Raw genomic sequence first — 15,186 nt, 5'->3', positions numbered from 1 at the left:
CCAGAACCCCTCTCTTGTTTCTTCACCTGTACAATGGGGACATTTGCCTCAGAAGGTTGTTGTGAGGGTTGACTGTGTCTCCTGGGCTTTGCTCTGGGCCTGGATCACAGTAGGTGCTCCTCAGATGTAAATTCCCAGTTCTGGTCTCAAGGATCTTAGAAAAGCAGGCTTCTTTACAGTCAGCAGCCGTGCTGGGAACTGGGGAGTCAGACTGGGGCTGCTCCCTCAGCCTGCTGGGGAGCTTGCCCACACCTCTCAGCTCAGGGCACAGTTTCAGAGACTGGCCACTTGTGCCAACATGGTCTGGGGTCTTGGTGGCTCAGACGGTAAAGAATCTGCCTACAGTACAAGAGACCTGGGTTCGATCCCTGGCTCAGAAAGATCCCCTGGAGAAGGGAATGGCAACCCACTCCAGTATTCTTGCCTGAAGAATCTCATGGACAGAGGAGTCCATTGGGCTACAGTCCATGGAGTCTCAAAGAGTCAGACACTACTGAGTGACTAACACATTACCTCGAAACCCCCCAATGGTCTCCAGACTTTCCCTGAAGATCCTTCATTTGTCAAGGCACCAGCTACAAGGCCTTTTTGGAGGAAATCGCTTCTGGGAAAGTTTAATATTCCAAGCATCTTCTGTGCTCAGTTTCCTCATCTTTAAAATAGTGCTACTTGTGAGGATGAGTGAGTAAATACTTGTGAAATGTTGAGTGTAGTGCTTTCTGTTAAGAGTTGGCTGTTATTATCGTTAGCCACCGAGGTCGGAGGGGACAATTCTGGCCACCAGGGTCTCAGAGGGGCAGGGTGACAGGGCAACTTCTTGGAAAGGTCAGGGGTCCCAGCCTCTTTGGCCGCCTCTCAAAGTCCAGCCCCAACTGCCTGCTCCATAGTCCCACCCTGCTGAGACTTCAGCCCCCCGCAAAACCAAGGTCCCAGAGTCCCAACCCAAGGATCCCCCCAGACACTGACCTCAACTCTCAAGAATACAGTTTCCCCTTAGGCTGGCTTTTTATTTTATTTTTAAATTTCACTTCAGTCTTCACTTTTTTTTTTCATGAGCCCATTCATCTCGTCCATGGAGCAGGCGGGCATGGGCTGAGCTGGGATGACCTCTGTGCTCGGGCACCTGGTCAGGAGCTGGTGCCCAGTGTCAATCAGTCTCAGGGCCCTGGGCTGGGGTTCCTTTCCAGATGCCAAGCCCTCGGGGGCTGCCTACCCCACTTGTGAGTGGCGCTATGATGCCTGTGCCAGCCCCTGCTTCCAAACCTGCCGGGACCCACGGGCAACTGGCTGCCAGGATGTGCCCAGGTGAGGGGTCGTGGGAGTCAAGGTGCGTACATCAGTGTTTGAGCATTCATCTGTGTGAATGGGTTTGTATGGCATCTGTGAGTTTAGGCATGAGCTTGTACTGACGTGTGTGTTTTCACATGTACTTGTATATATATATGCTTTGTTTACTGGGTACGGGGATGCGTGTGAACCAGGGTGAACCTGACTGATATGGGCATATGGATTTGTGCATGTGTGCATATAGCTGAGTCCTGTGTGTGTTCATGTGGGTGTAAAGGGTGGCTGTGGGTGCACAGGTGTACACAGCTATGTGTATGTACTTGTATATGAGCTGCAAGTATTTGGGTGTCGGTGTAGCTGGGTGTGTGTGCATAAGAGTGTGTACACTGATGTTTTGGCAGACTGTGGACATATAAGTGTCTGTGTGAATGTTTTTGAGTCCTCCAGGTGTGGAAAAGAAACATGAAAATGTGCCTAAATGGAGACACGTGTGTATATGTGTAAGTGTGGGCACCAGGTGTGCATAACCAGCCCTTGTTCACGTTTCTCTCTCTGTCTGGGGCGGGAGTGTGCAGCACGCGTGATAGAGTAGGTGTGCTCCTGTGCACGGTGTCTCCACGGAGGTTCATGTGAGTGTGTACGTGATATACACACACACACTTCTGTCATGAGAAAGGATGAGGCCTGTGCTCCGTCCAGGTGGAAGGATTGCCCCTTCCTGTGCTCCAGACCTTTAACTAGCGCCCTGCTCTGTCCTCAGGGTGGAGGGCTGTGTGCCCACGTGTGCCACCCCCAAGGTCCTGGATGAAGTCACGCAGAGATGCGTCCACTTGGAGGACTGTGAGTAGCTTGGATTTCTCACCCCTCCTCCACTGTCCTGTAAATCCCCCGGTCTCACTGACCAGTCATGCTCACCAGAGCCCCCTGGTCCCTGGAGAAGCAGGGTCAGCAGAGGGGCCTCTGGAAGGTGACGATCCTCTAGAGCGGGCAAGGACTCATCCGGTCCATTACTCCGCTTTTCACAGAGAGAAAAAATGAGGCCCATGTGGGGAAGAGACTGGCTTGGGGTCCTGTGCTGAGAATGTGGCCAGTTTCAGACCTGAGGTCACTGGGCTCTGGACTCAGGGTTTGAGGTGTGGGGCAGGGACCTGCTGATTTCTTGAGTCATCTTACACTACATGACAGAGGCCCTGGGTGGGTCAGGCAGCCCGACTGGCCATCGGCAGCTGCCTACCCCCTCACCAAGGATGCCAGCCCAGGAGCCCCGCGTCACAGCCCTGCCCAGTGATGACCCCTGGATGCAGGAGTCGCCCCATTGGCTGAGCCTCTTCTCTCGTCCGCCCCAGGTGTGGAGCCTGTGGTTTTGGTTCCCACGGAGGCCCTTGGCAACGAGACCCTGCCTCCCGGTCAAGCGCTGCCCACTCCCAGTGACAGGGAGCCGCAGTTTCCACAGGAAGCTCCCGGGGCCTCATCCCACAGGCCAGCACTCACACCAACTGCCCCGCTCACCACAGCCCTGAACCCGCCCACGGCAGCCACGGAGGGGCCAGCGCTGTCTCCAGGCCCCGCCCAGGCCACTCAGCAACAGCTACTGGGAGTCACAGCCTCTAACCTCCCCGAGCACCCCACAGAGGCCCCGGCCAGCGAGGGAGTGGCCACTGACCACCAGGCTAGCCCCAGGGCCCCAGAGTCCTCATCCCTCCCCCTTTCACAGCTCATGCTCACATCTGGCATGGGGTTAGGTGCCATGGAGACGACCAGGGTGACTGTGATCCTGGCCGAGAGCCCCAACATCACAGTCTCCTCTCTGTCACCCCCCGCTCCTCGCTTCCCCCTGGTAACCAAAGCTGTGACGGTCCTAGGCCTTGGCTCCTTGCCCATTAAGACGACGCCCCTCCAGCCCTTCCCCAGCCTGGAGTTGCCTGCAAGTCCCTCCTCCAGGCCTGTGGCTTCCCCGGCAGTGACCTCCAGGCCCCCCACTTCCTCAGGAGCCCGTGAAGCTTCGCTGACACTTGCAATGACAAAGATCATGACCGGGACAGGGGTCCCACAATCTGTACAGGTCCAGGGCCCTTCCAGTCCCAGCAGCCCCCCAGCTGAGGCCAGAACGGCTGCAGAACAGATTCCTGCCCATCCCCTGGTGACTGAGAGCGTGGAGACCGTGCCTTCCCCAGAGAAGGTCCAACCCGGGCCCGGCCAGCCCACAGGCCTGCCAGCAGCCCCACTTCCAAGCCCATTCCCCATGGCCCCAGCCCGCCCTGCCCAGCATGCCACCACAGCCGCCAGGCCCCCAGCTCGGCCCTTGGGGACTGCAGCTGCCGCCAGCCTGTCTACAGTTGCTCACGGGCTGAGGGCCACACCCTTCACCACTCTGGAGTCCACTCAGCCAGCCCAACTCTCCGGCCTGCCTCCTGACACCAGCCTGCCCCTGGCCAAAGTGGGGACATCCGCCCCAGTGGCCACGCCTGGCCCCAAAGGCTCTACCTTCACCCCTCCACTCCAGCAACAGGCCACGTCTCTCACCGTGGCCACGACTCTGCCTGCTGGGACCCTCAGTCCTGCACCGCCTCTAACCCCGGCTGTCATGGCCCAGGTTCACCCGCCCAGTCATGCGGTCCCTCAGGCAACAGACACGGCTCTAGGCCTGCTTCTGGGAGCCACACTGCCAACCCCTGGAGTCGTGGCTGTGGCTGAAGGGGTGGCCTCCACAGTATCTGCTGCCCCACGAAAGAGCACCATGGAGAAGATAGCCATCCTGTCCAAGCAGGTGTCTCTGCCCACCCGCGTATCCGGCTCTGCCCAGGGAGGCCCCACAGAGCTCATGCCTGTGGTGGCCCATGCTGCTGACACCTTGGTGACAGGGGCTGAGAGCCCCTGGGCTGGTACAGTGCCTCCAGTGCCCACATCCTACCCGCTGAGCCGAGTCTCGGCCAGGACGGCCTCCCGAGAGAGCCCGCTCGTTCTGCCCCCCCAGCTGGCTGAGGCCCACGGCACTTCAGCAGGACCTCAGCCCCCAGCAGATCCAGACGGAGAGGCCACCACCCAGCAGTCTGGGCACTCAGCCCCCGCAGTCCAGAGCGTCTCAGCGGGTTCAGCCGAGGGCTTGGTGACCACCGCTGAGACCAATACATCCGCCACCTGTGTCGTGAGTGACTTGTCAGGATCTGCTCCCGTTTGTGGACCCTCTGTGCCTTCCCTCCTCCCTTGCCCCTGGGATTGGACACGATCATGCTCTCACATCCTCACGGCTGGCTGCAGCTTCTCCTTAGCCAGCTTCCAGGCTGCCAGATGACCATTTAGCCACCATCTTGGCCCCTGCCTCAGGCTCCTCGGGCCCCTGATGCCATAGCAGATCCCACATACCCCACCTGGGGCCCAGGGGCCTGTTGGATGGCTTGGTGTGACAGCAAGGTGTGCTGGTGTGTGTGTAGCATGTTTATGTCTGTGTGCCCACATGGGACTCTGTGTGAACTCGTTTGTGTTTACATGTATGGGATGCCATGTGAACACTCATCTATCTGCGTGTGTGCTCTTGTGCGTGTGATGTATGTTGTTGCAAGATGGTATATGTCTGTGTGTTTGTAGGAAAAGAGATAAAGTGTGTATGTTTTGGGTTTCTCTGAGTCTGAGCTAGTGGTCCGCACACCTGTGTACCTAGAGTTCTCTGCAGGGCCAGGTGGTTATGCAGACTCTCTGGGACTCAGTCCCTGATTCTGGTCTCATGCTCAGCCCAGCCCCAGGCCCTTGATGTTGTGTTGGGTGGGTGGAGGGAGGGTGAAGGCACCATTTCCTCGTCATTGTGCCTCAGGGTCCCCCGCCTGCCGGAACCTACAAGGGTAAGGATCTGTGCCCTCACGGCTGGGGGTGGGCCAGGGCAGGGGGCGTGATTGGCTGCGGCCCCAAGGGGGTCACTCAAGCTGTTCCTCCACCCTGTGCCCCAGCCGATCGCCGAGCTGGGGGTGGGCCAGGGCAGGGGGAGTGATTGGCTGCGGCCCCAAGGGGGTCACTCAAGCTGTTCCTCCACCCTGTGCCCCAGCCGATCGCCGAGCAGGACTGCGTCCGCCACATTTGCCTGCAGGGCGAGCTGATCCGTGTGAACCAGTCCCAGCACTGTCCTCAGGACGCCACACCCCCTCGCTGTGGGGTCCTGGGCCTCGCCATGAGGGTGGGCGGTGACCGCTGCTGCCCCATCTGGGAGTGCGCCTGTGAGTCGTGGGGTCTGCCGGAGCCTCCCGTGTCTCCCTCACACCCTTACCCTAGCTCAACCTCTGCCCCTCACCTGTGTGCTCTCGGCTCTCGGGCTAACCTTGACATGAACCCGCAGTAGGACGTCTGACCTGGCAGATTTCCTACCCCTGTGAACCTTTGATCTCTGTGGGACCCCGCAGCCAGCCTCCAGGGGCTCTGGATCACCCCGGAAAAGGCCTGGTGCTCCTGAGTGGCCTTGGCCCTGGGGGCATCTGTTTATTCTTCTCGTCTCTCCCCTCCCCAGGCCGGTGCTCAATCTTCCCTGATCTGAGCTTTGTCACCTTTGATGGGAGCCACGTGGCCCTGTTCAAGGAGGCCATCTACATCCTCAGCCAGAGACCCGAAGAAATAGTCACCGTCCACGTCCTCGACTGCAAAAGTGCCAATCTGGTGACTATCCCCTGCTTCCCTTCCTGCTGGGACCTCGGGACTTGACTAGGTTTGGAGGGGAGATTGAGCAGTGAGTTGGCTTTTTTAAGGGTTATCAGAGGTGAGGACAGATGGGGAGGCCCCTGCCGACAGCAAGGGCCGGGTGGGTGTCTTCTGGAGCCAGCACTCGGGAAACAGTGAGTGGAGCGCCACCTCCTGGCCCTTCCTGGGGCCTGCACCATTCACAGCTCATCCTAGCAGCCTAGGCCCTGTGAGAGGTACTGAAATGCTCTGAAATGCAGAGGAGCTGGAATGCCATCCCTAGGATGTGGTCTGTGGTCAAGGATGCTGGCTGCAGTGAATCACCTACTGGGATGCTCCCATGAGCCAGGTGGAAGGTGTCAGCTTTTTGGGGGGCTTGCAGGAGGTCAGGTGGAACCAGAGTGTTCTGTGGGATTCTGTGCACCATCTGCACAGCTGCAGTGGGTGCTCTTAGTATATTGAGGGAGCGTTGGGTTGAGGAAATGGGGAGAGCTGCTCCCCAGGAGGAGGAGTCAGCACCACTGGCTTCCGGGTTGATGAGGGCTGGGTTCTCTCTGTAGGGGCACCTTAACTGGCCCCCGTTCTGTGTGGTGATGCTGAATGTGACTCACAAGACCCACGAGGTCACCATTGACCGCTTCAACCGCAAGGTGAGTGCATCAGGGAGCCAGCCCACAGGTCAGGGCAGCAATCAGGCGAGGGGCAGGAGGGGCTTTGAAGCTTATTCATAACTTGGGATAAAGGTGAGGAGGGACCGTCTAAAAAAGTAATGCAAAATTAGATATACTTGGAGGTGATTTTCATTAGCAAATTTGTGACCCCTCTAATGTCAGGGGAGGAAGTGTACCAGGAGGAATATTGTGACTGAAAAGAAGTTAAATGTCAAGAGACAGTAGCCTTAAATGATTGTGGTTAAAATATTGGATTGGCCAAAAAGTTCATTCAGGTTTTTCTGTAAGATGATACGACAGAAAGACCCAAACAAACTTTTTGGCCGACACAGTATCTCACTTTTGCAATTTTTACAAAAATAGAAGGCCATGTGAACACACTACTAGGGCCCCTTCCAAGAAGGGGACTGTCTAAGCAAGGAGCCCTGAATTTAAGCTGCATTGGATTCCCATTAAGCCCACCTCTGTCAAGAAGGCTGGTAACTGACCACAGCCCCCTCTTTGTGGGGTGCCCACCCCAAGGGCCCTGCTTTTGCTCCTCCCAGCAGGTGAGTGAACTGGGCTTACTCCTCCTCAGGTCCCGGAGTCCCCGCTCTCCCCACCTCTTCCTGAGGCAAGACCTGCAGCCCTCTTACTAGAATCTGCTCATGAACATTGAACACAAGGTCCACACCTTGTGAGGCTCTCAGGATAACCCACTGCTTAGGCTTCAGCATAATACTCCCTGGTTTTTGTCCCACATGCTTCAGGATCGCGGAGCCCACGGTACTGTCTGTATAGCTCAGAAGGCTCAAGTTAAGAGCGAGCCAGGGACTTGCCCAAGATTAAAGTTTTCTGACTACTGGGCTGGGACTCCCTCTATTCAGCACAGTAGTTTATGCACTGGATAATTTGCCAAGTGATTAATAAAACAGTGATGCTTAGGTGGGAAGGTATAAAGTCATTATAAATATTTTAAAATCCTAATCTTTTCATCTCCCATTTCTACAGAGTAAAACTGAGAATCCATAATACATACAAATTTAACCTTGTCTGTATGTAGCAGTGGTTGTAGCTTTGAGTTTAAAGTGTTGCATATTTAACAAACATGCATCGAACCCTCAATTTATGTCAGGCCTCAAGACAGATGTGGGGATTCAAAGGTGAGTGACTAGACATAGTTTCTGCCTTTAAGAAGCTCACAGTCCACTGAGAGTCATGATGAAGGAACAAATCTGTCTTAAAGGCCAGCAAAGATCTGGGGAGACCCCAGAGAAGGGGTACCCAACTTAGAGGCTGAGGATTTAGGGAAAATCTCCCAGAATAAAAGGACTTCTCCCATGGCTCAGTGTTTGTAAAGAATCTTCCTGCAATGAAAGAGGCATAGGAGATGCAGGTTTGATCCTTGGGTTGAGAAGATTCCCTGGAGAAGGAAATGGCAACGCACTCCATATTCTTGCCTGGGAAAAAATCCCATGGACAGAGGAGCCTGATGGGCTACAGTCCATGGGGTTGCAAAGAGTCAGACACGACTGAGTAGCTAAACATAATGAGCATGTCCCAGAAGAAATGACCTGAGCAGAATCAGGAAAGAAGAGAGTGATTGGAAGGGCTCAGGATTTGTGCATATTTGGCATATAGAAGTTGCCTGCCTCTGGCTATTGCATTTGTGTCATTGTTTTGTGCTCATAAAAGATGATTTCAGAATTTTCTGTGCTGCCTTGGACTGTGTCTTGGCTGCATGTACCTGAAACAGAGCCCGTCACACAGCAGATTTTTAATAACTGCTAGTTGGATAGATGGATGGAGGGATGAATGGACAGGCAGACAAGCTGTGCTCACGTTGAACACCCCCCTCCTCACAAGGTATCTGTGGACTCACAGCCTGTGTGGCCCCCTGTGAGCTGGCATGGATTCAGGATTGAGGATACAGGCCACATGTATGTGATCCGGACGCCGTCACACATCCAGATCCAGTGGCTCCACAGCTCAGGACTCATGATCCTGGAGGCCAGCAGAGCCAGCGAGGCCCAGGGCCATGGCCTGTGCGGTGAGAGGGGCCCCAGCTAGGGGAGCGAGATGACTCCTTGGCCCACCTCTGTCCCCAGACACCAGTTCTCTGGAACAGGGAAAGCTGGGACAGAGTGCCGAGCCAGAGGTGGGACCAGTGGAGCCACTGGGGCAGAGACCTAATGTCTTGTGTCCTGGGGCTGAAGTTGCCAGCCGGGAGATGGTGCAGGGCTCTGGCCTCGGCCAGTTGTCGCTTCAGCCGAGATGGTCTGTCAGCTTCCCTGATAGGCTCCTAATACCAGATAATCCCCCGTGTCTGCCCGCCTGGGCAGTTCACAAAGCACTTCCACCCTCTGATCTCACTTATTCCAGGTTATCCACACAACAGCCTTGAAGGATAGCCATTGAACTAAGGAAGAAAGGGGACTCAGAGAGGTTAAGTGGCTTGCCTAATATCACACAGCAGAGCTGCCACAACACAGAGCTAGTGCTCTTCAGACCATAGCATGATTACAGAGGGCTTTCCCTAAGGGCCCGGATGTATTTTGGTAAGAAAAAGGGGTACAGGAGTCTGAGCGTGAACTGCTGCTTCTTGCAGATACAGAAAGACCCCCATAAGACACTCCGTGACTGACTGCCATGGTTGTAATGATGGATGACACAGGAATACTTAAACACACATACTTGCATGCCCTCCATCCGTAAATCTGCACCCATTTTATTCATTCACACTCTGTCAAAATGCCTTCTACATATGCACTAACACATGTCAGTCTGAACCCTGCTCATTCTCTCATTTGTGCACCACATATTTACTGAGTATCAGCCACTAGGGAGTAGGCAAAACAGGCAAAATGTGTCTTATGAAGCTTCCATTCCTACTGATATAACCATCTCTTCTTACACAAACACACACACACACACACACACACACACACACGTGCACAGGCACACACTCTTCCACCACCATCAGCACCTCCTCTGCCATCCTTTCTCATCATTTCTTCCTCCCACTGTTTATGACTGGTGAAGGGTGCTGTGGTCAGCCTCTGGTAGGCCAGCTTCTCCCTATGATGCCTTTTTGACACCCTTCCATGACTCAATGCCAAGACCAAAAATCTGACCATTGGGACTGTTGATAAAAATCTGAGGATTTTGTGTTAAATTATGCTTTATATTCATGAAATTAGTGGCTAGAGGTGTCAGAGCAGAAGTCAGCTAATTTATCTCTATTTTATCCAAACTAATACTTGGTGTCTTGGACACCTGCTAGACAACTTGGGGAAATATTGAAACAGTGAGACTATAAAGGAAAATGAATCCTTGCACTCAAAAAGCAAGACAGACCTGCAAACTGAACCTGTCACACAGAATTGGGAAGGTCAGGGACCATGCATCTGAAGGGCATGTGAAGGAAGGACTTCAGAGAACATGTTTCAGACAGAAGACAAGGGCAGGGAAGTGTGTGTTTGTAGCCTAGATTGTGAGAGATGAAGCTGGAGGTTAAGGTCATGTTAGAAGCTGTGACAGATGAACTTGAGTCCCATCTCAGTGCCTTGACACAATAGGGGTTTATTTCTTGCACACATAAATTCCTAAATGGAGATTCCTTCCATGCCATGGCCCTGTCATTTTCAATGCAAGATTCCAACTGCACAGAAGGGCAAAGAATTGGGCAAATTTTACTCATCCAGCCTGGAAGTGGTGCCCATCACCTTCACTCACATTCCATTGGTGGGGGACTCATCACATGGTCTCGCTAGCCACAAGAGAGCCTGGGAGAAGTAGGCTAGTGGGCCGTCCAGGAGGAAGAGGAGACAGGTACTATAATTAGCTAGCAATCTCTACTAAAGCAGATTTTTTTGGAGTAACTTTTAATTTTGATATAATGTTAAACTTAGAAGTTGCAAAACTAGTATAAGGAACTCCTATGTACTTTTTACCCAGATTTACCAAGTGTTCACATTTTGTCCATTTGCTTCTCTTTCTTTCTCTTCCTTGTACCTGTCTGTGTGTGTGTGTATATATATGCACATGTATATGTAAATATGCATTTATATATGTATATATGCATTTTATATATTCAGTTCTCTATGCATATACAGTTTATATAAATGCATTTTTTCTGAACCATTTGAAAATATGTTTGAGACATGGGTCCCTTTATCCTTAGGTACTTTGATGTATATTTCCTAAACAAAGACAGTTTCTTCCACAGGGAATTTCTTAGCTTCTCTGTGTCTTATTTTTCTCATCTATAAAATGGGGATAGCAGTAATACCAGCCTCGAAGAGTTATTGTGAGGAAAGTTCAGTGTGACAGCTGGGGAGCTGGGAGTGGTAGAGATTATTGTGGCCACTGGGATAATTCTGCTCCTTTCAGGTATCTGTGATGGGGATGCGGCCAATGACCTCACCCTGAAGGATGGTTCTGTGGTGGGTGAGGCCGAAGACCCTGCTCCCTTTCTGGACAGCTGGCAGGTGCCCAGCTCCCTGACCTCAGTTGGCCAGACTCGCTTCCGTCCAGACAGCTGTGCCACGGCTGATTGCTCGCCCTGCCTTCGCATGGTGTCCAACCGCACGTTCAGTGCCTGCCACCGCTTTGTAGGTGTCACCGGGCTCCAGCAGGGGGTACTTCCCAGGCTGAGAATGGCAGCTCCTGTCTGCCGAGGGCGAACTCCCCAGAGGTGTTGATCTTGGGATGGGTTGGGAGCCTGCAGAAGCTCCTTGCTGCCTCTGGGCTGGGCTGGGAGGAGCTGAGCCCTGGCATGTGAGGGGTCAGGGTGGCAGCACCATCTGATGCACGGCCCAGGTCCCCCCGGAGTCGTTCTGTGACCTGTGGATCCGGGACACCAAATACGTGCAGCAGCCCTGCGTGGCACTAACTGTGTATGTGGCCATGTGCCACAAGTTCCACGTGTGCATTGAGTGGCGGCGCTCCGACTACTGCCGTGAGTTGTCGGGGAGGGGAGAGGAGAGGGAGGTGGTGGGAGGGGGGCACCCCGGGGTCTCCTCCATGCCTTCTGTTGCTCTCGTCCCTCACCCTTGTTAGAGTAGGAGAAAGGCTCACAGACCTGAGTCCAGGTCTGGGCTTTCCCAGGTTCAATTATTCATTCATTCACTAATGAATATCAATGAATAAATTTACAAATATTTTCTAAATAAATCTATAAACTACTAACAAGTTTAAAATTTTACTTTTATTATAATTTATATGAACACATCAAATAAATATTATTAGTTTATTATTTAGTTTCTTTGTTTCCTTGCCTCATCTGTAAAATGGGGGTAGTTGTAGCAGCTCCCTTGAATGTTGTTTTGAAGGTGACAAGAGATAGCGTGTACTAAGTGCCTCGCACAGGCCCATCACATGTTTCCATCCAGTAAATATTGGTCCTTTTCTCTTAGTTTTTGGTCGTCTTTCTCTTTCGATCTCTCCTCTCCTTCGTTGAGGATGGATGTGAGAGCCATTCCTCCCCACCCCCCATTAGGTTTGCACTGGTGGGGTAGGTGGGGTGGACCAGCCTAAAGTAGTTTGATTTGTAAATGTGGACATATCCAGAAAGGCTGGAGACAGCTCGAAGGAAGACCATATCTATAATATGACCAGGAAAAGATGAAAAGATAAGCTTATCTAGGGTAGTGTTTTTCAGGGGCTTCCCAGGTGGCTCAGTGGTAAAGAATTTGCCCGCCAGTGCTGGAGCTGCAGAATATGTGGGTTTGATCCCTGGGTTGGGGAGATCCCTGGTAGAGGAAATGGCAGTCCACTCCAGTATTCTTGACTGGGAACTCCCATGGCCAGAGGAGTATAGTGGGGTCACAAAGAGTCGGACACGCCTGAGAGACTGAGCATACATGCACAGTGTTTTTCAGACTGTGGATCCTAAGTCAGTGGGTATGAAATCAGCATACCTACTGATTTGGGGGTTGGCATCAGCATTTAAAAATGGAATAGAATTAAAAAAAAAACAAACCCTAGTGTGTACTACACCTAGAAAGGTTAAGTATTGTTTTGTGAAAAAAGGCTTTTTGTTATAATGCATCAGTGATTCTTAATCCCGGCTACCGTTTGAAATCACTCAGGGAACTTCAAAAAGTGTTCATGCTTGGGCCCCACAGTGAGAAATGCTAATTCAATTGGTCTGGGGTGGGGTCCCAGCCATGATGTTGCAAAAGCTCCCTTTTGCAGTCAGGCTTAAGGGCCACTGTTTATGTGCTAGTGTATATTGGACCACAATGTAAGATCTAGTTTTTACAGTCAAGGAAGTTTGGAAGCACTGATCTACAACAAGATGTTGGCAAATGTTTTCTGTAAAGGACTAGCTAGTAAATAGTTGAGGCTTTTAATTGTCTCTGTCACAATTACTCAACTCTGCTCTTACAGTACAGAAGCAGCCAGATACAATAGTAAGTGCATGGGCATGCCTGTGTTTCAATAAAACTTTATTTGCAAAACCAGGCAGAGGCTGGATTTGGGCTGTGGGCTGTGCTTTGCTGGCTCCTGATCTAGAGGAAGGCGGCAATGCACTAAACCCTTTTGAATTAATACTCTCTGCTGAGGCACAGATGAGCCCCCTGCCCACCCTCCTGGGGTCTGAGCCAGGCCTGGTGCCCACTGCTGTGCCCCTGCAGCCTTCCTATGCTCCAGCGATTCTACATACCAGGCATGTGTGTCAGCCTGTGAGCCCCCCAAGACATGCCAGGATGGGATGCTGGGCCCACTGGACCCAGAGCAGTGCCAGGTGCTGGGCGAGGGCTGCGTCTGCTCCGAGGGTACCATCTTGCACCGACGCCACTCGGGGCTCTGCATCCCCGAGGAGAAGTGCGGTAAGTCCCTCCCCTCCCCGGGCAGAGGGAGTCTTCCCTAGAGTCTGGTAGACCCTAGAATCTCCTTCACCCTCTTATGCCCGTGGCGAGGCCCCCTGCATCCTTCCAGGTCTGCTCTGGGGGTAGTCAGTTTCCCAAGGAGGGTCTGGCCTGGGAAGGTCTGGGTCTCCCCACCCTCCTCAGTCCCTGGCACCTCACCATGCTCACTGCAGCCTGCACAGACAGCACGGGTGTGCCGCGGGCCCTGGGGGAGACTTGGAACAGCTCCCTCAGTGGCTGCTGCCAGCACCAGTGCCAAGCTCCAGACACGATCGTCCCCGTGGACCTGGGCTGCCCTGGCCCCCGCCCTGAAAGTTGCCCACGCTTCGGGGAGGTGGCCCTGCTGCAGCCCACAGAGGACCCCTGCTGCCTGGGGACAGTTTGCGGTGAGTCCCACCTTTAGACCTCAATTGTTAGATGGTTAAAAGACTCCAGCTCTGCTCCTCGACCTTGATGGATAGGATAAGGCCTGGGGAAATGAAAGTGTCTTGTGTGGGTGTGTTGGGGAGAGTGGAGGACCACGGTAGGTGGGTGGAGCTGTGCCCTCTGAGTCAGTGTGGGGCAGGACTGCACTTGGAGCCAGGCAGCTTGGTAGACGCTTCCTCTACCACCTTGCAGCCTTGTGGCCTCAGCAGATCCTTTAACATCCTCGGTGTCTTGATCCGTTCTCCTGTAACATGAGGCTGATAATAGTACCCACTTTCTGGGTTGTTATGAGAATCATAGAAGTTTGATCTGATTTAGTAGAACTACAGACGGCACACGGCCCGCTGGATGAATGTTAACTCTGATGGCTCTTCTATCTCAGTCCTGAACCCTATGTGATCCTCAGGGGCCTTCTCCAAGAACATGGTTCCTGAGGGAAGTGCTGGGGGCCAGGTGTCCAGGGTCTAGGCAGTGCTGGAGGCTGGGGGGAGTCCTGGCCTCCAGGTGACAGGCCCTGTGGCCCCCGGGCCAGTGTGTAACCAGACTCTTTGTGAGGGCCTCGCCCCCACCTGCAGCCCCGGTCACCGGCTCCTCACCCACTTCCAGGAGGACTCCTGCTGCCCCAGCTACAGCTGTGGTGAGAGGCCCAGGGTGGGGCTGAGGGGTGGGTGGGACACCTATCACCCAGGGGCAGGGAGCATGGCTAGCTCTGGGAACGACTGGGTTCTGGCTGGAAATGAAAGAGGGCTAGGGTGGGGGCCCAGGCATGGCCACGCAGGGTCTGCTCCCAACCCCGAAATTCTGTTTCCCCCAGAGTGTGACCCGGACCTGTGTGAGGCAGTGCAGGTCCCCAGCTGCCGCCGGGACCAGATCCTGATCGCGGGCCGCCTGGGTGACTCGTGTTGCATCTCCTATTTCTGTGGTGGGTGGACGTGCCCTCCGATGGCAGCAGGCCCGCCCGGATCCCCGCCACCGCCTCCCTCACCCCTGCTTCCCTGGGTGGCTGGGAGGAAAGGGTGGGGATCTTTGGGTGGAAGGGGCACAGGGTGAAGGGTGAGACCCCTGTCCAGGAAGAGGTGTAGGAGGAAACCACCACTGCTTCAAGCCGTACATTACAGGAAGATGGGTGCTTGTTCAGTAAAAGAACTTAGGTGGAGGTGAGGGAGAACTTCCTGGTTCTGACTACAGGACGGGTCACGTGGGACTATGTCACACTGCTCCGATAACCAAACCAAACTTGGGTCTGCTCACCTGCCTGCAGTAAAGCCCACTTACTGACTCCAGGTTGT

At 53.7% G+C, this 15,186-nt stretch overlaps 1 protein-coding gene across 1 annotated transcript in view; it reads left to right on the top strand.

Annotated features, from left to right (window-relative positions):
- OTOG (otogelin) overlaps positions 1-15,186 on the top strand; it is an 85,667-nt gene that overhangs the window by 53,193 nt on the left and 17,288 nt on the right. The window contains exons 34-46 of the mRNA XM_081541780.1: positions 1,188-1,305; positions 2,048-2,127; positions 2,634-4,432; positions 5,324-5,492; positions 5,780-5,925; positions 6,507-6,596; positions 8,463-8,646; positions 10,989-11,209; positions 11,418-11,556; positions 13,238-13,432; positions 13,645-13,857; positions 14,430-14,534; positions 14,712-14,819. Coding sequence (XP_081397906.1) covers positions 1,188-1,305; positions 2,048-2,127; positions 2,634-4,432; positions 5,324-5,492; positions 5,780-5,925; positions 6,507-6,596; positions 8,463-8,646; positions 10,989-11,209; positions 11,418-11,556; positions 13,238-13,432; positions 13,645-13,857; positions 14,430-14,534; positions 14,712-14,819 — 3,567 coding nt within the window. The remainder of the gene's footprint in view (positions 1-1,187; positions 1,306-2,047; positions 2,128-2,633; positions 4,433-5,323; positions 5,493-5,779; positions 5,926-6,506; positions 6,597-8,462; positions 8,647-10,988; positions 11,210-11,417; positions 11,557-13,237; positions 13,433-13,644; positions 13,858-14,429; positions 14,535-14,711; positions 14,820-15,186) is intronic.

This window comes from Giraffa tippelskirchi, chromosome 11 (assembly GCF_054371585.1).
Source record: "Giraffa tippelskirchi isolate mGirTip1 chromosome 11, T2T-mGirTip1v1.2.pri, whole genome shotgun sequence".
NCBI lineage: Eukaryota > Metazoa > Chordata > Mammalia > Artiodactyla > Giraffidae > Giraffa > Giraffa tippelskirchi.
The sequence above is the reverse complement of the archived record's forward strand: the minus strand, read 5'-3'. Positions and strand labels throughout refer to the sequence as shown.